General features: G+C 39.8%; 1 protein-coding gene across 1 annotated transcript; it reads left to right on the top strand.

The window, feature by feature from the left end:
* Positions 1-8,099: 8,099 nt before the first annotated feature.
* On the top strand, positions 8,100-19,745 carry LOC118816488 (CD209 antigen-like protein C). Its single transcript, XM_036582891.1, has 5 exons — positions 8,100-8,178; positions 16,706-16,969; positions 18,904-19,046; positions 19,144-19,250; positions 19,468-19,745. Exons 1-5 carry the CDS (start codon positions 8,100-8,102, stop codon positions 19,610-19,612), a joined length of 738 nt encoding a protein of 245 aa, XP_036438784.1. The 3' UTR covers positions 19,613-19,745.
* The last annotated feature ends 377 nt before the right edge of the window (positions 19,746-20,122 follow it).

The raw sequence follows: 20,122 nt of genomic DNA, 5'->3' as shown, positions 1-20,122 counted from the left end.
GCTCTTCAGTTCAGGGTCTCCTTTGTTGTTTTTTTCATTGCATAATGCGCCAAATGTTATCAGTAGGTGACAGGTCTGAACTGCAGGCAGGCCAGTTTAGCATCCAGACTATTTTAATACAGAGCAATGCTGTTGTAATACATGCAGAATGTGGTTTGGCACTGTCTTGCTGAAATAAGCAAGGTCTTCCCTGAAAAAACACATCATCTGGATGGCAGCATACGTTGCCAAAACATGTATGTGTCATTTAGCATTAATGGTTTCTTCACAGATGTGCACGTCACTTATGCCATGTGCACTAATGCACCCCTATACCATCATGAATACTGGCTTTTGAACTGTGCACTGATAACAAGCTGAGTGGTCTTTAGCCCAGAGGACACAGTGTCCATGATTTCCAAAAAGAATTTCAAATGTTGATTTGTCAGACCAGAGGACACTTTTCCACTTTCCCTCAGTCCATTTCAAATGAGTTCGGGCCCAGAGAAGGCAGCTGTGTTTCTGGATCCTGTTTATGTACAGTTTCTTCTTTTTGTTTTAGTGTTTTAACTTGCATTTGTGGATGCAGCGACAAACTGTTTTCACAGACAGTGGTTTTCAGAAGTGTTTCTGAGCCCAAGCAGTGATTTCCACTGAAGAATCATGTTTTTTTTAATGCAGTGCCGCCTGAGGGCCCAAAGATCATGGCCAGCATATACTGTTTTTCAGCCCTATTCCTTGCATACAGAGATTTCTGAATGTAATTATGTACTGTAGATGATGAAAAGCAAAAGTTCTTTGCTATTTTATGTTGGGAAACATTATTCTTGAATTGTTGCACTAATTGTCTTTCACAGAGTGGTTAACCCCTCCTGATCGTTACTTCTGAAAGACTCTCTGGGATGCTTTTTTACACCCAAACACGTTACTGACCTGTTGCCAATTAACCACCAGGTGTTTTTTTAGCATGACACAACTTTACCAGCCTTTTGTTCTTCCTGTCCCAAATTTTTGGAACGTGTTGTTGGCATCAAATTCAAAATGGGCATACATTTTTTAAAATTTCTCAGTTTCAACATTTGATATGTTGTCTTTGTACTGTTTTCAATTAAATATAGAGATTAAATGATTTGCACATCATTGCATTTTGTTTTTATTTACATTTTGCACAGCGTCACAACTTTTTTGGAAATGGGGTTGTATGTTTTAAAAAAAAGGCCATAGGAAGTGATGCAAAAGGAAAAAAACTAACCTCTCTGAAGAACTGATCTACTCTGGTAAGTATGGTAGTTTAACCATCTGATAGGTATAAATCAGTTATAAAGTCAATGGCACTATGTGTCCATGGATGTTCTGGAAGTGGAAGCGGTATCAGTTTATCAACTGGTAGTGTTTTAGGGGTCTTACATTGTGTGCATACTAAACAGGAAGCTACAAACTTGTGAACATCCCGATGAAGTGTCTCCCACCAGTAACGAGTAGTTAATAGTTGTTGGTATGTGCTTCACCAGGGTGACCTGATGACACGAATGAGTCCACGTAGTAAGATGATCATGGAACTGTACAGGAAGCAGGGCAGTGATGAGGCACACTGACATTTTCTAAAGCTCTTTCTATTTCCTCTTCAGGAGATGAATGAATGGCAGCTGTTTGAACTGAAGGAGGAAGTATGGGTTCAGGCTCTGACTCGTCCTTTTCTATCTCAGACTCGCTGTAGTGAAGTCTGCATAAAGCATCAGCTTTGGTGTTGTTGGAGCCAGAACGGTATGAAATGTTGAAGTGGAAAAGAGAAAAGAACAGAGGCCAACTTTTAGCTGTACGTAGATATTCTAAGTTCTTATAACCTGTAAGTACTAAAAAAAGGATGATTAGCACCCTCCAGCCAATGCCTCCACTCTTCTAGAGCCAGTTTCACCACTAAAAGTTCTCTGTCACCAATGCCATAGTCACGTTTAGTGGAAGTGAGCTTGTGAGAGTATAAAGCAATTGGATACAACTTTGAGGGATTTCTACTGCACTGTGATAGTACGGCACCAACACCCGTCTCTGAAGCATGCACCTCAACAACAAACAGTAGAGATGGATCTGGATGCTTTAGTACGGGCGCTGTAGTAAAAGCTATTGAAAAGCACTGTCTGCTTCAGCGGTCCACACTAGTTTTTGTCTGCTCCTTTGAGTAGAGCAGTGAGAGGAGCAGCAATGGAGCTAAAATTGCAAATAAATCTACTATAACAATTTTCAAATCCCAAAATATTTGCAGGTCTTAAACGGAAGTGAGTGTTGGCCAGTTTACTGGAAACTTTGTGATCATCCATGATGATCTTTGACTCACTAAAGATATATCCTTACAATGCGACCCTTTGTAGATTAAATTTCTCACGTTTTACGTAAAGTTGATTTTGGCAAAGATGTTGGAGAACCTGGCGAACTTGTTTAAGATGAGTGTCATAATCTGGTGAATAAATTAAATGTCACCTATGTATGTGATAACAAACTTGCCTATCATGTCTCTGAGCACGTCGTTAATGAACAACTGGAATACTGAAGCCGAACGGCATCACCATATATTCATAGTGCCTTAATGGTCACAAATGCGTCTTCCATTCATCCCCTCTTCTAATTCTGATCAGGTTGCTTCTGAGATCAAGCTTGGTGAAAAACTTAGCACCACGCAATTGTTCTAAGGCTATGGGAATTAAAGGTAGCGGGGATGGGAATTTTTTTTTATCTCGTTAAAACCTCGTCAGTCAATACATGGATGAAATCCTGATGCAGCAGGAGAAGTGGAAAGCCGAATATATCCCTATTCTAAGGCCTCTACTATGTAGCTCTTGTCCTTGTCCAAAGGCTCCATAGGAATCTGCATCTCACAAACCACCTCAGCATAGATAAAGTTGCCAAGAGGCCAGCTGCAGCACAATACAAACCCCAATTATGTCTTCGAAGTCTTTCCTCAGGAGACAGTCTGGAGAAGTCACACTGCATCGGTTCAATGGAAGAATCATGTTCCTGTGTTCTGGCTGGAGCACCTGAGCTGGATTGGTTCCTTCAAAGGCCTGGAGCACTGAAGTTCAGAAAAGACTCCTTACGTGGAGTTCACTTCTTCAAAAGCTGATCCAGACGGATTAAAAGTGATATAAGCTTATCAAAAGACAGTTCGTCATCTCTACAAGTTATTCAGTGACTATGTCCGAGTTCAGTCCGTTTCTAAATGCAATAATGAGAGCTGGCTCATTCCAACCACTGCCAACTCTAATGGTCCGAAACTGCGTGAGAAGCCCCTGAACATTACCTTGACAGATTTTGGCTAATAACTCCCCACATGCCCTTCCTTTGAGGGGATGATCAAAAACAATCCCAATTCAGTAATAAATTGTTTGCAGGTAAATTTTTAGACCATACAGCCACGGCCCAATCAAGCTTTATCAGTAAGTCTGGATACAAAGAATGCTATTTTAGCCCGATCTGAGCTAGCGACGCATTATGAAAGATAATGATCCATTATAGGGCACCAGTGAACAGCTTAAAAGCTGATCCAGCACAAATCAGTTATCCACATATTGCTGTATTATTTACAATGAAGGCCAAACTAAAAAAAAAAACCTGAATCCAATATTAACAGGGCTGCAAACTCAACTCTGAAAGTCTGCAGTAAATATCCTCATAAGTGAGGACGTTACCAAGTGGTCGAATTAAGGTTGACAAACTAAAGAAAAATGTACCACATGTACCATGTGACTCACACATCTCAAAGACCACCACAGTCTCATATATGTGGCCAACCTCACTATCTAACACAATCTCCTTAGTCTAGACCATTTATAGTTACAGTTGAGCACAGATACTCTGCAGTGACTTCCCACCAGTAGATAAGCTGACGAACAACACACGCAAAGTCATCAGTTCAGACTTATTAGTAGACTTACACGTTCTGCTCCAGTCAGTCAGAGCAGAATGGAAATGAGGGATGATATTTATGCAAATTCAGGAATTACTGCAGACAACAGAGGAAATTCAGACAGCAGTGGACATTCATATGAAGACATTTATGCCAATGAGGACAACACAGAGACGCATAACACCGACAACCCCAGTGGATTTTGGGAGTTGGAGTTCTGAACGGAGTGAGGAGAGTTTGTCTCTGCTAGGCCGGCAGATGGCGTGACACAGACACCTAGACAGAGCCATGAGTTATGATACAGCAATGTTTAATGCAAGACCGGATAGTTAGTGGTAAGTGCTGACATCTAAGCATATAAGTAAAGTTAAATAAGAGACAAATGCAGCTAGTTAGCTAAGTAGCTAAAAGATTTCTATGAACTTCTCAGTTAATAAGTGTTTTGCCAAAACCCTTATCGTTTGTAGTTTTATGACAAAACAAGTGTGAGCAATATTTTCTCCAGGTTAGAAGGCAACTAAAATATCAAACTCCCATGAGACACGGCAGGAGTTAGCACTGGTACGTCTGGCAGCCAAATATGAAAATGGTCTGGCTAGTTCCTGTTTGCAGGGCTCTAAATGGAAACTAACTATAACAAATTACAGAATACATTAGTGTGATCATGAGTACATAGTTACTCAGAATCTCATAACGTTATAAGACTGTGGTGATAATCTCAGCTCCTGGTGGGCCATGACTGAAGATATTTACTCTCCTCATGCTGAAATCAAACTACAAAGGTCTTGCTAATTCACTTATGAGCTGAAACAGGTATTTAATGAGCTTGAATGTTGAACTCTGCAGTGCTGCGGCCCACCAGGACTAGAACACAACACATAAGGTCTCAGGACCCTTCATTCAATATTTGAAACAGTCTAAGTTTGGTGTCACACCATAATGATCCATTATAGGGCACCAGTGAGCAGCTTAAAAGCTCCAGCACAAATCAGTTATCCACACATTGCTGTATTATTTACGAGCAAGGCCAACTAAAAAATAACTGAATCCAATATTAACAGGGCTGCATACTAAACTCTGATAGTCTGCATGCAAATATCCTCATAAGTGAGGACGTTACCAAGTGGTCGAATTAAGGTTGACAAACTAAAGAAAAATGTACCACATGTACCATGTGACTCACACATCTCAAAGACCACCACAGTCTCATATATGTGGCCAACCTCACTATCTAACACAATCTCCTTAGTCTAGACCATTTATAGTTACAGTTGACTACAGATACTCTGCATTGACTTCCCACCAGTAGATAAGCTGACGAACAACACACGCAAAGTCATCAGTTCAGACTTATTAGTAGACTTACACGTTCTGCTCCAGTCAGTCAGAGCAGAATGGAAATGAGGGATGATATTTATGCAAATTCAGGAATTACTACAGACAGCAGAGGAAATTCAGACAGCAGTGGACATTCATATGAAGACATTTATGCCAATGAGGACAACACAGAGACGCATAACACCAACAACAAAGGAAACTCCAGAAACAAACGCATTAGAAATGCTGAGGAAGATGACAAAACCTCTCACTCGCATGCAGCAGATCCTCAGTACAGAGGTAAGTTTAAGTCTTTAATGGGGTTTTTACTGACCCATTTATTATCAACAAATGTTTTTTTTTTCTTTGCAAGAAACAGCCACATGCAGCTGAGTTTGTCTGTCTGCTCATAAAAACATGTGCTCTATTCATTAATTACACCAGCAATGAGAAGCAAATACAGTGCCCTCCACAATGTCTGGCACCCGAAAAACATCAGCAAAATAGACAACAAGAAAATAAATCAAATTTTCTCGAATAAATATGTGTCACACTTGTTGGCATCCCTTCATTTAGTACTTTGTGCACCTTCACTTCGCAAAGATAACAGCTCTGGCTGTTTTCCTATAATGCTGAATGAGACTGGAGAACACATGACAAAGGACCTGAGACCATACCTCTGTACAGAACCTGTCCAGATCCTTCAGAGTCTGAGGTTCATGCTTGTGGACTCTCTTCTTCAGCTCGTCCCATAGTTTTTATGGGAACTGGAGTGGCCATGGCAAAATCTTCAGTGATCCATTTTTGTGTTGATTCTGAGGTGTGCTTTGCATCACTGTCCTGAGCCCAGGGCCTTTGCCCGCAGTGAAACAGGAGGTCATGGCTGATCATATATATATATATATAATCTGTGATAATTGAATAGCACCCCCAGGGAATCTGAAACTTCACTAGTTATTAAAAAGTCCTTATATAAATTCAATATTCAAGTTTCATAATGATTGGTCAATGATAACCCTGACAAATGCCTGCTGAAAGCTGATTGACTGACAGCAACCATAAATTTCAACGTATCAAAGTATCCTTAGAGATTCAATTATAGTCTGTCTAATAGATGCTACCTACAACATTTTAGCTTGGTCGGATGTATGGATGCTGAGAAACAGTTATTCAGCCTTTGTAAAGCCCCCTAATTATCTGTGCTAAAATTGATAGGCTACCTCACAATCTGCTCCTGAATAAGTATGTTAAGTTTCAATGATAGAATTTTTATATAATTCTGAATTATTTCAGAAGGGTTCATTAGCATATGGAAGCCATATTGTTTACAAAAGTCAACTTTTTTTATTAATTATTGAGATTCAGGCTCCTCTGAATTTTTAAACACCAGTTACATGAGAATCAAGTGAAAACCCTAGGACTAGTTTGCAAACATAGGTTTCGTATATTATGCAATTATGCAAAAAATCTAAGTAGGCGGAGCTAAATTGCCCAAATTGCAAAGTCATTTGTTTTGACCCAAGGAATCCAGAAAAAAAAATCATTTTGTCTATAAAATATTTGGTTTAGGAGTTATAGGGCGAAACGTGTTGTGCTGTACAATAGCACCCCCTTTAGGCCAATTGGGCTCATATCATATGCCTGAGTAGCAAGAGGGACTACTACCTACTGAAGTGTACAGAAACATCATATCTGCCCAAGTTCAGGAAAATGCAGTAAGCCAGTGGCTAAGTTTACATGCAAAGATTTTTGCCAATCCGAATTAATACATTCCGATTACAGATTAAGACTGAGGTGTTTATATGAACACTCTATTAAAAAATCTGATGAAAATCTTCGTAAAAGTAATCCTATCCAAAATGACGCGTATGTGTGGAGTAGCGCTTAGACTAAATGTTACCATGACAGCGAGCATCACGTGAGGTCCAGTCAGAGTGAGATGAGTTTCCAGTTGGCGCGCTGGAGTTTTTGATTGCTTTGAAATGATGTCAGATTCCAGAAAATGTGCTTCATATGTCCTTATTAAAGAAGGGCGAGAGGAAGACGTCGTGTTCTGAGACACATAAGCTGGACATCCGTCCCACCACCATCTTTTAAAGATCAGAGCATAAACTTCGTCTCATCTGCAGACCAGTTTCTGCTCCGCCATGTTGAACGTTTTGCCAGAGCCGGTTTATGAGTTCTGTGCTTTTGATATGACATGACGCACATGCGCAGAACATACTTCCGATTGGAAATGTAATCAGATACAGGCGTTTACATGGCTATTATTCTTCTATTTAACGAATTATTTACAGGATTACCCATCTTGTTCAATCAGATAGAAATTGTATTCCGAATGGCCTCAATTGGACTAGACTATTCCGATTGAGGTGTTTACATGGACGTATTCTATTACGATTGAGCTATTAGTCGGATTATTAACGGATTATCAGGCTGCATGTAAACAGGGCTAATGATCACAAACATACTCCTAAAGCAACGGAGTAATTTAAAGCTAAAATCTGGAAAATTCTTCAGTCACCTGATCTGAATCCCATTGACCATGGCTTTCATATACTGAAGAAAAACCAAAGGAGACTAGCCTTCAAAACAAGCAGCTGAAGACGGCTGCAGTACAAGTCTGGGAGAGCATCACAAGAGAAGATACTCAACACCTGGTGATGTCTATGAGTTGCAGATTTCAATCAGTGCAGCAGTGCCGTGCTGTGTACTTACATAGCAAGGGGAAGATGGCACGGTGAAGGTCAATGGCAGAGCCAGTGCAAGAAGGTATGATGGCGAAGTCAGCACGGGAAGGCTTGATGATGGGGCCGGCGCAAGAAGGCTCAGCTATGAGGCTGATGCCAGAAGGCTTGGTGACAATGCTGGCGCAAAGGCTCACGACCAGAGGCATCACTGGGACATGCCCACTGTGACCAAGCATGTTCATGCACACAAGGACGCAGCCCCGGGCATGGACTGGGTGTGCTCGCCACCGAGGAGCAAGTGCCCCTTGTGCTGGCCAGGACTGTCTGCACAGAGACTTAACTCCTGCCGGGTGTATACACACACACACACACACACACACACACACACACAAACAAACAAACAAACAAACAAACCCCACGTCTTTTGGACCATCTAAAATGAGCTCAGGCCCAGAGAATTTAATGGCATTTCTGCATAGAATTGTATGGCTTTCTCCTTCATAGTGTAACAGAGTTTCAAGTTGCATTTCTTGGTGCAGCAGTGGACTGTGTTAGGTGACAATAGTTTTCTGAAGTACTCCCAAGCCCAAGTAGCTATATTAAACAGTAGGATGACAGTTTGCAGTGCCATCTGAGGGCTCGAAGGTTACATTCAACAGTGGTTTCCAGCCATGCCTTACAAGATTTCTCCAGATTCCCTGAATCCTTTCATGATATTATGCATGGCAAATGGTCAAAGACCTAAATTGTTTGCGATGTTGTATTGAGAAATGTCCTTTTAGAACTGTTTGACAATTCTTTATTGACGTTTGGCTCAAAGTGGTGAGCCAATCTTCATCTTTCATCTGGCCAAACCTGTCAAAAACTTTTCTCTCAAAGTCCACCAATCCATGAATAAATTCAAGTGATAGCATAGCAAGGGCATGAAAAGGGCAGGCAAGGAAAGCAGAAGAGTGTTTTTAGCTACACTCACAGTTAGCCATGTTTTTCTCTTGAACCTCTCTGGATTGAAGGAGCAGTTTTTGTCCTTTCCAGCCTGAATGATATTGAAATCCTCTGGCTGGCGTGTCCCAAATGTTTAATGTCTAATTTCTGCTTTAATGGCAGGGTACCAAATTTAGCTTTTATTATGTTTTTTATTATATTGCATTGCTATTATGTGTGGCTACCACAACTGATGTGGAACAGTGGCTAGCTGCGTAGCAACACCCATACCATAAACAATGCTTACTAAAGTAAATATATTATGTTTTATTGGTTGTTCTCAGCATGGGGCCAGCGTGATCGGGCCCCAAAGCTGGTTATTGAAAGCGTGTTGAACGTGCGCAGAGTGTTTTTTAACTGCTCACATGGTTAGATGAACACTGATGGGCCCCACGCTCACCAAACACCACAGAGCATTTATGCCCAAATTTACATGCACTCCTACCAGATATGAGTTAGTTTGTACAGATATTCCAAAGATGAAAGTGACGAATAACAAAACCATCCATGAATTGGTGTGCGCTCATCTTACGGTCAGATGTGACCATAAGCATCTTTAATGAACAAGAACCAATGTGAGAAAAGTGAAGCAACTGAATATATGGAGGTGATGGAAAGTTAATTAACAGATAATTAACGGGACTAAAACATAAGTGCTAGTAAGTTATCATGTTACTTCTTTATATGAATGAAAATACTTATTTGTTCATTAACAATGTAATAAGCAGCAGTTCGTACACAGATAATGAGCAAGCAGGCCATAAACTAATGACAAACTAACTTATCAACTAACAGTGTACTCAATTACTAATTGATAAGTGCTTAATCAGTTACTAAGTAATAGCTAACGCTTAATGAAGAGTTAACTAGTAACTAAATTGTGGGAAATTAATAGTTGATCATTATATAATTAATGATTGATTGGCGACCCTTATTGTAAAGTGTTACCTTGGTTTTATTATCTTCTATGCTTTGAATTTGCATTTTAAACAGGCTACATTTGGGTGTTGCATTGCAATGATCCACAAGAGGGCACCAAACACCAGCTTAAAAGCAGATCCAGCAATTATTGGTTGTACATACTTTATAATAATGTTGCGTCTTGGCAAAGAAGGAGACACAGAAAAGGCTGTGATTTCTACTATGAGAAGTGCTCTTTATTACCACCAGCAAAAAAGGCACATAAACATAAAGTCTTTGGTTTCACTACAACTATGAGGAGAACGTTAGTGGTGATGTGTTATTTGAAAATATTAAATGTTGTTTGTAATATTGTAAATACAATAATAATAATAATAATAATATTTTTTGTTTATATAGTACTTTTCATGCCAGTGGCAGCTCAAAGTACTTTACATATTATATATATATATATATATATATATATATATATATATATATATATATATATATATGTATACATATATATATATATATATATATATATATATATATATATATATAAAACCGACGTGGTGGTGGTGTTAGTGTGTGTTGTGCTGGTACGAGTGGATCAGACACAGCAGTGCTGCTGGAGTTTTTAAACACCTCACTGCTGGACTGAGAATAGTCCACCAACCAAAAATATCCAGCCAATAGCGTCCTGTGGGCAGCATCCTGTGGGCAGCGTCCTGTGACCACTGATGAAGGACTAGAGGATGACCACCACAAACTGTGCAGCAGCACAGTCTCTGACTTTACACCTACAAGGTGGATTGACAAGGTAAGAGTGTCTAATAGAGTGGACAGTGAGTGGACACAGTGTTTAAAAACTCCAGCAGCAGTGCTGTGTCTGATCCACTCGTACCAGCACAACACACACTAACACCACCACCACATCGGGTTTTTATATATAAATATATATATATATATATATATATATAATATGTAAAGTACTTTGAGCTGCCACTGGCATGAAAAGTACTATATAAACAAAAAATTATTATTATTATTATTATTATTATTCAACACTACAACAGAAATACTTCATCACTCACATCACAGTCACCTCAGAAACTCTAATTACTGTTGGCCTTAAAGTAAATATTAATTTGCTCTGTACTTTTGTAAATATTGTAATTAGTTCATTGTTCTCTGGCTGCTAATTTAAACACTGCAAAAAAGTGGAAAAGGGCCGAAGTTGATTTAAAGTGTTTTGAATTTTGAATTGATGTAAATGATGATTTTGTTAGTCTAAACTAAAATCTAGTAAATTGCTTGTTAAAACAATAAATAGTATTTTTAAGCTTGAACTGGCAAATCATTATTTAGAGTGAATGAAAAATTGAATTGTTTATCTTCATGTTACCTAGCAAAGAGAAAAGATCTTAATAATTTGGTCATTTGTTCTCATCCACATCACACCTAATGTTCTCTCTTACTTATATATGTACGAATAAGCAGTTGCTTATTACATGCTGGGCCCATAACGGACCATTTATTATGAACAAAATAATTCCAGAACAGATCCCTTTTTATAGATGGTGAACACCTGGGCAGGATTTCATCTCAGATGGGATTCAGTCGTGATCAGCCTATTTACATACATTCAAATAGCAGTTTGTCTCTATAACCATTATAACTATGTTGGCTTTGATTTTGTCCAATATCGTATTTGTGATTTAGCAAATTGATACCCAGTTTACCCACTGAACATTACCCACATGTTCAGTGTTACAATTTTGGAATAGTGTTAACAAGAAATTGTAATTGTTAAGCTCCTCGTTGCAGAGATATGTGCACAGCTGGAACAACGTTTTTGTGAGTCATTTGAGCCAAACACTACAAACTGTTTATGCTGTTTCTGTTTGATTTCACCAGTGATTTCAAATATGATTTTAAAACGTTAATGTGGCTTTTAGTTTTGGGTTTATGGAGCTCTTCCCTTTTCTCAAGGACTTTGCTTATACACACACATTGCTCTGTAACTTACCAGGCAGGACAAAGCAAAAAGCAAATGTTATAGTTTGTTTTTTAACTGAATCCAACATGTATAGAGCTGCAAACCCAGCTCTGAACCTCTGCACTAGAACATCCTCATGAGTGAAGACCAACCAAGAGGTTGAATTACAGTATCTCACAAAAACGAGTACACCTCTCACATTTCTGCAGATGTTTTATTATATCTGTAGCCTTTGTAGTGGAACACCTTCTGTTTGTGTTTTTCTTTGTGTGCTACGCCAGTGATTAGGATAAGAGCAGGCGTGAACAGAGCCACCTGGGGTCTTTGGGGCAGGCATATATACAGCTTGGGGTCCTGGTAGCAGTTTTCGGTTCATTGCTGCTAGGCTAAGCCGGCGGGCGTGTTGGTGTCAGCATTTCTTGTTGGAACCGCAGGTTCAGTCTGTACTACATCAAGTGTCGAGGCACTGGTGGACGGGCGCAGCTGAAGCTTGGGTCCTGTTAGCTTTAGCCACTTGGAGCTAAGCCGGTGCGAGTGGCGACAGCAGCAGCGGTGCGTGTTTTAATTCATTTCGTGTGCAATTAGCCAAGTAGCAATCTGGAGCAAAGTCAGCACCAACTGTAGCGTCCAGTTTACATCGTTGGCCTTAGTACCCTAGATTGATTTTATTATTATTATTATTATTGAGTTTTAATTGAGATGCTGCTCTAACTTGTAAAGAAAGTGTTTTATTGCCTAAGCTGCCCTCTAGCCTAGAGGGGTTGCAACTTCTTTTAGTTATTTTTATTACTATTATGTTCCCTTAGTTATATTCCAGTCTACGTGGGGTTAAGTTTAGTCCAGGGAGTTTGGGACGGAGGAATGTTTGGGGATGGATTGCTGTGTTCACTAGAATGGTAGAAATTTGCAGTGCAGTGCATTTGGAGTGATTAGCATGTATTGCTGTAATGGTGTTTTTCCTTTTTTCCTTTTTGAATCGATTCACGTGTCATTGAGAGAATAATCGTCCGTTAGTGTCCCAACAGGCCAAGGCTTGAGTAGCCCCAGTAGTACTGTGACTTTCTTTAGGACTGGTTGTTTTTATTTATTTTTAGGTTTTGTTTTATAAACTGAACTGACAGTCAGTGTATGACCTCAGCTTTCTTTAATAAAGATTGTATTTTTCTGAACCTGCATTTGTGAATTTACTATGGTCAGAGCTCCCCTTTGCTCTAGGTATAAACAAGGGGTGACGTTGTCAGGTATACAATAACGGGGCTGCCACATATCTCTTCATGGGACAACACTATAGAAATGAAACTTGGATATAACCTAAAGTAGGTACTGCTACTTTAGGTTAGTACTGCTATACAAGATTTACTGTCCTCTGAAAAGAACTCAACACACAGCCGTTAATGTCTAAATAGCTGGCAACACAAGTGAGTACACGTCACAGTGAACATGTCCAAATTGTGCTCAAAGCGTCAATATTTTGTGTGGCCACCATTATTATCTAGCACTACCTTAACCCTAATGGGCATGGAATTCACCAGAGCTGCACAGGTTGCTACTGGAATCTTCTTCCACTTCTCCATGATGACATCATGGAGCTGGTGAATGTTAGACAACTTGCGCTCCTCCACCTTCCACTTGAGGATGCCCCACAGGTGCTCAGTGGTTCTAGGTCTGGAGACATACTTGGCCAGTCCATCACCTTTCCTTCAGCAAGGCAGTTGTCGTCTTGGAGGTGTGTTTGGGGTCATTATCGTGTTGGAAAACTGCCATGCGGCGCAGTTTCAGAAGGGAGGGGATCATGCTCTGCTTCAGAATGTCACAGTACATGTTGGATTTCATCCACCACGCTTGACTGTAGGGAAGAAACAGTTGTCTTAGTGCTCCTCACCAGGGCGCCACCACACATGCTGGACACCATCTCAGCCAAACAAGTTTATCTTGGTCTCATCAGACCACAGGACGTGATTTGAGTATTCCATGTTCTTGGACTGCTTATCTTCAGCAAACTGTTTGCGGCTTTCTTGTGAGTCAGCTTCAGAAGAGGCTACCTTCTGGGACGATGGCCATGCTGAATATCCAGTGGCCAGTATGAGCGAATTGTACCCAAAATACCAAATTTAACAGCCCTGCTCCCCATTCACACCTGGAACCTTGTAACTCCTAATGAGTCACATGACACCATGAGGGACAACGACACAATTGGGCACTGTTTGGACATGTTCACTGTGAGGTGTACTCACTTGTGTTGCCAGCTACTTAGACATTAATGGCTGAGAGTTATTTCAGAGGACAGTAGATCTATACTGCTATACAAGCTGTACTCTGACTACTTTAAGTTATATCCAAGTTTCATTTCTACAGTGTTGTCCCATGAAAGATATAATAAAATATATGCAGAAATGTGAGGGGTGTACTCACTTTCATGAGATACTGTAAGCTGACAAACTAAAGAAAAGCTTCAAGAAGCTTCTCCACATTTACCATATGACTCATCTCAAACGTCATCAGGGTCTCACGTCTGTGGCCAGCGTCACTATCTAACACAATGTTCTTAGTTTAGAGAAGACTGATTACTCTCACAGTTAAGCACAGATACTCTGCTGTGACTTCCTGTCAGCAGTAGCATTAACCTGATATACAGAGTCACTTTTAGAGTTATCAGAGTTATTAAAGTTAACATCAGTCAGAGCAGAATGGAAATGATGGAGGTTATTTATGCAAATTCAGTAATTACTGCAGACACGTGTTTTATTAACTAATTGTTGTTGGCCACAGCACCGCTGTACATAAGCAGTTTTCTCTAACAGTTCACTTTTAGCCTAAACTACACTTTATTCTCTCAAAGTTTTTGAGTGACATTAAGTTCTTCCAGCTCAAACACACATCCCTCTGGGGGAAACTAGCCCTGCCCTGAGAATAAGAGTCCTTACCAGAATATCCCGTAAATAAATACAGAAGAACCAATAACCCGTGGTGGGGGCCTCTTATCTTGGCTAATTCTTTGGCTAAGCTGCATGTGGGGGAGATACGCCACTGGACTAGTTCTTTGCAGCGTCTTCTCATTGTCCACCAGCCTCGCCTCCCTTTGCCTCCTCTGAGCCCTCTTACCACCCTTTACTTGGACCAGCTCTAGGTCATTGCACTGGTTGCTTCTTTATCACTACAAGGCCACCTTTGAAGCTCAAAGTGGCACTCCCTAAGTCTAATTGGCACCCGTGGTTTCTCAAAAAGTCCAGACCAAGAATGCACCCATGCCACTAGCTCTGTGGCAGCAAGTATGGCCAGCCTACCATTTCCATCATCTCCTTCACCCATGCCGGCTCTGGTGACACACTTGTCTCCTCCACAGCTCTGACCACAGGATTGGTTATATCCATGCTCTGTGAAGTTGTCTGTGAACACCATTTCTCTCTCCAGCCCCTGCTCCAGGGCATCTTGTAAGTCACATGGGCAGGCCAGCTGTGTGTGGATGCAGTGCCATGATGAACTTGGGGTAACTTGCTATACACAGAAGGTGGCAAGGGAGCATAACCGGAGCTCCCCAACTAATGCACTGTATTCAGATCCACCCAGTTCAACCCTTCCTTGACAGCAGGGGTGCTCTTGAAGATGCATTATGTCATCCTCTTCTACGTCACACAAACAGAGTGCTTCTCTCTGAGCTATTTAGCTTAGGTTAGCTTCTGGCGGTCAAATGGCCAAAACAGGTCTGCACAACTCTGGTCCTGGAGGGCTGGTGTCCAGCACAGTTTGGTGATTTACCTGCTCAGCCACACCTGATTACACTCATCTGTTAATTGGCAGGTTTAATGAGTGTGTTTGAGTAGGGAAACCTCCATACTGTGCTGGACACTGGCCCTCCAGAACTGTGCACCCCTGGGCCAAAATGTCTCCCATTCGGATGAAACTTTTACTTCTTGAAGAGACACAGCTTTCACATGTGGTGCCTGATTAACCAGTTTTTTCTCTAACAGTTTGGAGCCGGATGCAAATAACCTCAGAGCTTTTGTATTAACAATATAAGCAAACTTTGTCTCCCTCCGTAACAAAACATCTGTATCTGTAACACTGATGAATGAACACTGCAACTCCTACAGAACTTACACAGCTCCTGAGTAATGCTGAATTATGGGTAATGTAGTTCAAGTTCATTATATAACATGACTGAGCAATGTTTGAAGCTGCGTTATTCATGGAGTCATATTTGAGCTGAATTGTTCTTATTGATTGTATTTTATTACATTTTAACACAGTGTATTATATTGTTGGTTGCTGTTTTGTAAAAGCATTGAAGCATTTGAGACATGCGTTCCTGTGATTTTACCAGGGGTGAGGGGTGTAACAGGATTAATCACCCAAGATGCAGTTGATCATAAAAATACTGTATATTTGATATCTGACATCTGCTTCTTTAGTTCACCCACATGGAAAAAATATAGTCCATGCTGAAATACATTCCAAACACTATGATGTATTTCAGAATATACTGCCATATTAACCAAATATATTTTATTTTTTTAAATGCATGAGGAAATGTATATATATATATATATATTTATATATATATATATATATATATATATATATATATATATAGAATATATTTTACAAATTTGTAAAATATATGTTATATATATTATAATTTTTTACACCCTGATAACGCCAGCCTTTGAGTTTTATTAACATGCTGGATGTAAAAACAATTCCAGAATCAAAACTACTCAACGCTGACATTTGATGTCATGTTGGTGTATCAGTTGAAAATGTGTTTAGTAAATGGTTTAGCATCTTAACTGACTAACTCAACAGCAGAACTACAGCATAAGGCCTTTCACTCTATATCACACAAGGACAAACTCTACTAATTCATAAGCTTTATCCTTTTTGTTTACATCTGAACAATTAATGCACTCACTGAAACATGTTTGTATCTGTTTTCAGGACTGAGCACTGCAGACAGAAGGTGCTACAGGCTGACTGTAGTGTGTCTGGGGCTGCTGTGTGTTCTCCTGCTGACTGCCATCACAGTGCTGTGGATCCAGTTCACTGCAGAGAGAGACCAGTTACAGACCAGCTACACCAACCTGACCATAGAGAGAGACCAGTTACAGAGTACTTACATTAATCTGTCTAAAGACAAAAATCAGTTGGAGTCAAGCTGTAACAATGTAAAAAATGACCTTCAGAAGAAACTCTCTTCTTTAGGTAAGCTGAAACTTTTAAGATGAATAGATTAGTTAAATCCATGGATTAGTTAAAATACATTACAACACTATTAACATTTTCATTTACAGGGTACTCGATCCAAGTCTGAAAAAGCCAGTAGAATTCCTGAACAGTGTAAAAACTTTATTTTTTAAATAAAGATACCATAAAATTTCTATCAGTGTTAAATGAAACTGCCCAGAGCTTTGCTAATTTGTCATTTTGCAAGGACCAGTACTGCCCGAACCACTGCAGCACACCACCTGCTAACAGAATATTTTCCTCATCACTGACTAGCTCGTCATGCAAGTTGAACTAAATAAACACACTGATATGAAAAGCATATCAGGGATTTGCATGCACCTCAGACAAAATGCTCAATGCAGCATACATTTTCACAGAATGCATTCCCTCCTAACACAGTTCCTGAACATCGTATAAGTCTTAGCAGATTCAAAATAGGGATCAGTTTGTGACTTTAAGTGCAATGTAGAACAGCAGAGTGTGCAGTTACAAATTATGTGTACATGAAGTAAAACATCTGAAACAATATTAATTATAAACTACAATAGAACGTGATTTTGCTGGAATAGCAGTCAGTGCACAGCTCACTGTACAACCCAAACCTTCATTGTGGCCAAAAACACATCATTTTGCTTCATAATGTCTTTTTCCCTTGAAATGTACTGCCAGCTTTAATGTGCTCCGTGGTGGTGCAAAAGCAACCATTTAAGCATTTACCTTATGATCAAGAGAGCCCACATTCTTAAAATCAAAAAAATCAAGAGTGTAAGGTAGAGTGTAGGAAAGTAAAAACACACTACCTTGACAATAACAAAGTAATAATAATAATTCCAAAAAAGTTCCCAAACACTTACAGAGTGTTGTTAAAAGAAGAGGTGATGAAACACAGTGGTAAACATGCCCCCGTCCCAACTTGGAACGTGTTGTTCGCATCAAATTCATAATGGGCATATATTTTTCAAAAAACAATACAGTTTCTTCGTTTCAACATTTGATATGTTGTCTTTGTAGTATTTTCCTTTAAAAATATGGTTTACATGATTTGCAGATCATTGCATTTTGTTTTTATTTACATTCTGCACAGTGTCCCACTTTTTTGGAAATGGGGTTGTAACTGAACAAAGTACTTATATATTATGTTGGCTCATATTCTTCCTGCCATAAAATTGCAACAAATTATCTGAAATATATTAAATCGATCTGTTAATTGTCAATCGTGTTTTGGGGTGAAAATATGTAACTATTAAAAACCAGGGTCATCTTATCCACAAAGGGCCGGTGAGAGCACACCACATACAACTAATCAACCACTTAGCAACCTTAAATACCCTAGCAACATCTTAGCAACCACCTAACAACTGTCTAAAATACCATAGCAACCATCCAGCATCTTAACAATACCATAAAACTGCTTATGTAACATAATCACTCTGCGTGTTATTCAGGAAATGTTCTGTTGTGTCTGGTTTTGTGACAGGATCAGGATCAGACTAAACATCAGACCTCCAAACAGTCTACATTATAGCCTTAAAAGTTAGTTTCCTGCTGATATTGTAAACATTGCACATTAAGTTTGGTTCCCCTTGCGACGGTTCTGTTTGCCCACTTCCAGTCCAATACTATAATTGACGATCAGAATCTATTTGTTTCTTGACCAAAGTGTGGAAGTGACACCAGAGGTTGTTTAATCCATTGATTAAAGCAGTTAACTTTAGCCAATCAGATCTGTACAGTACATGTTTTGGGCCAGAATATTACAAACTTACAGGATTTATTGTAAATATATAATTTATTGTAAATATTGTATTTTCTTGTAAGCCAGATGCAGTGAACTTTACCAATATGGAATGATTATCAATACTTTGATCTGAGTGTGTATACATGCATTGTTCTGTGTGTTTAATTTATAGTGAAGGCAGTGCAGGAGGGTTGGAAGTTTTTCAGCACCAGTGTTTACTTCATCTCTACTGGAGAGAAGAACTGGACTGAGAGCAGACAGGACTGTAGAGAGAGAGGAGCAGACCTGCTGATCATAAACAGCAGAGAAGAACAGGTGAGAGAGAGAGAGAGAGACAGAGGGACAGAGGGAGAGTGAGTAGAAAAGGGAACGCAGCACACTGCTCTTCAGCTCATTCTTATCTCAATTTCAGGAGTTCATCCTTAACAATCTGGGCAGCAGTCGAGCTTGGATTGGTCTGACTGACAGCGACATGGAGGGAGTCTGGAAATGGGTGGACGGATCAGCTCTGACCACTGGGTAAGAAACAGATTAAATGGCTAACTGATTAATCCCACCTTCTCAAGTACCAAATATGCCTTCAGCAGATGGATAAAGCCATGCTAACAGTGTTGTTTTCTGTTGGTATCTGATTATGGAGTAAATTGTATGAATTTCACTGAACATAGACTGAGAGATTTGAGCTGAAGGTTAATGAACACTGATCAGAAACTGATTCTGACTCTCTGGTTTTCAGGTTCTGGAGTGAAGGAGAACCAAATGATGATCAGCAAAATGAGGACTGTGCTGAGATTTTGAATTTTTCGAAGGGCTGGAATGACAGACCATGCTCTTACAAAGAAGGGTGGATCTGTGAGAAAAGCATTTTTGTGGTAAACTGACACTTATAAAATGATACCAACCCTGATCCTGGAGGTCGACCTTCCTGTGGACTGTAGTTTAATCACAATCTGCCACACCTGGATTTAAGACACCATTAAGCATAAACCTAAATAACATACTTGAAAAGTTTCAGAATTTATATATATATATATATATATATATATATATATATATATATATATATATATATATATATATATATTAGGGGTGGGAATCTTTAGGCACCTCACGATTCGATTACGATTCAGAGGGCTGCGATGCGATTATAAAACGATTATCGATATTATTTTCGAGACTGGACGCTGAATCTCGGCTCCAAAGTGTGCAGCATAGCGCGAAAGCCCTGGTTCTCAACGACTGAGAAATGGCGTGCAGACAGCAGGTCGCATAGCCCCGAGGTCTGGCCTCGCCAGTAGAACGAAGAAACAGAGATTATGACGAACATTTGGAGGACTTATTCGCATTTATAAGCAGCGCGGTTGGTTAAATCTGCAACGAGAGACTGTTTT

Source organism: Colossoma macropomum, unplaced genomic scaffold (assembly GCF_904425465.1).
Source record: "Colossoma macropomum unplaced genomic scaffold, Colossoma_macropomum, whole genome shotgun sequence".
Lineage (NCBI taxonomy): Eukaryota > Metazoa > Chordata > Actinopteri > Characiformes > Serrasalmidae > Colossoma > Colossoma macropomum.
The sequence above is the reverse complement of the archived record's forward strand: the minus strand, read 5'-3'. Positions and strand labels throughout refer to the sequence as shown.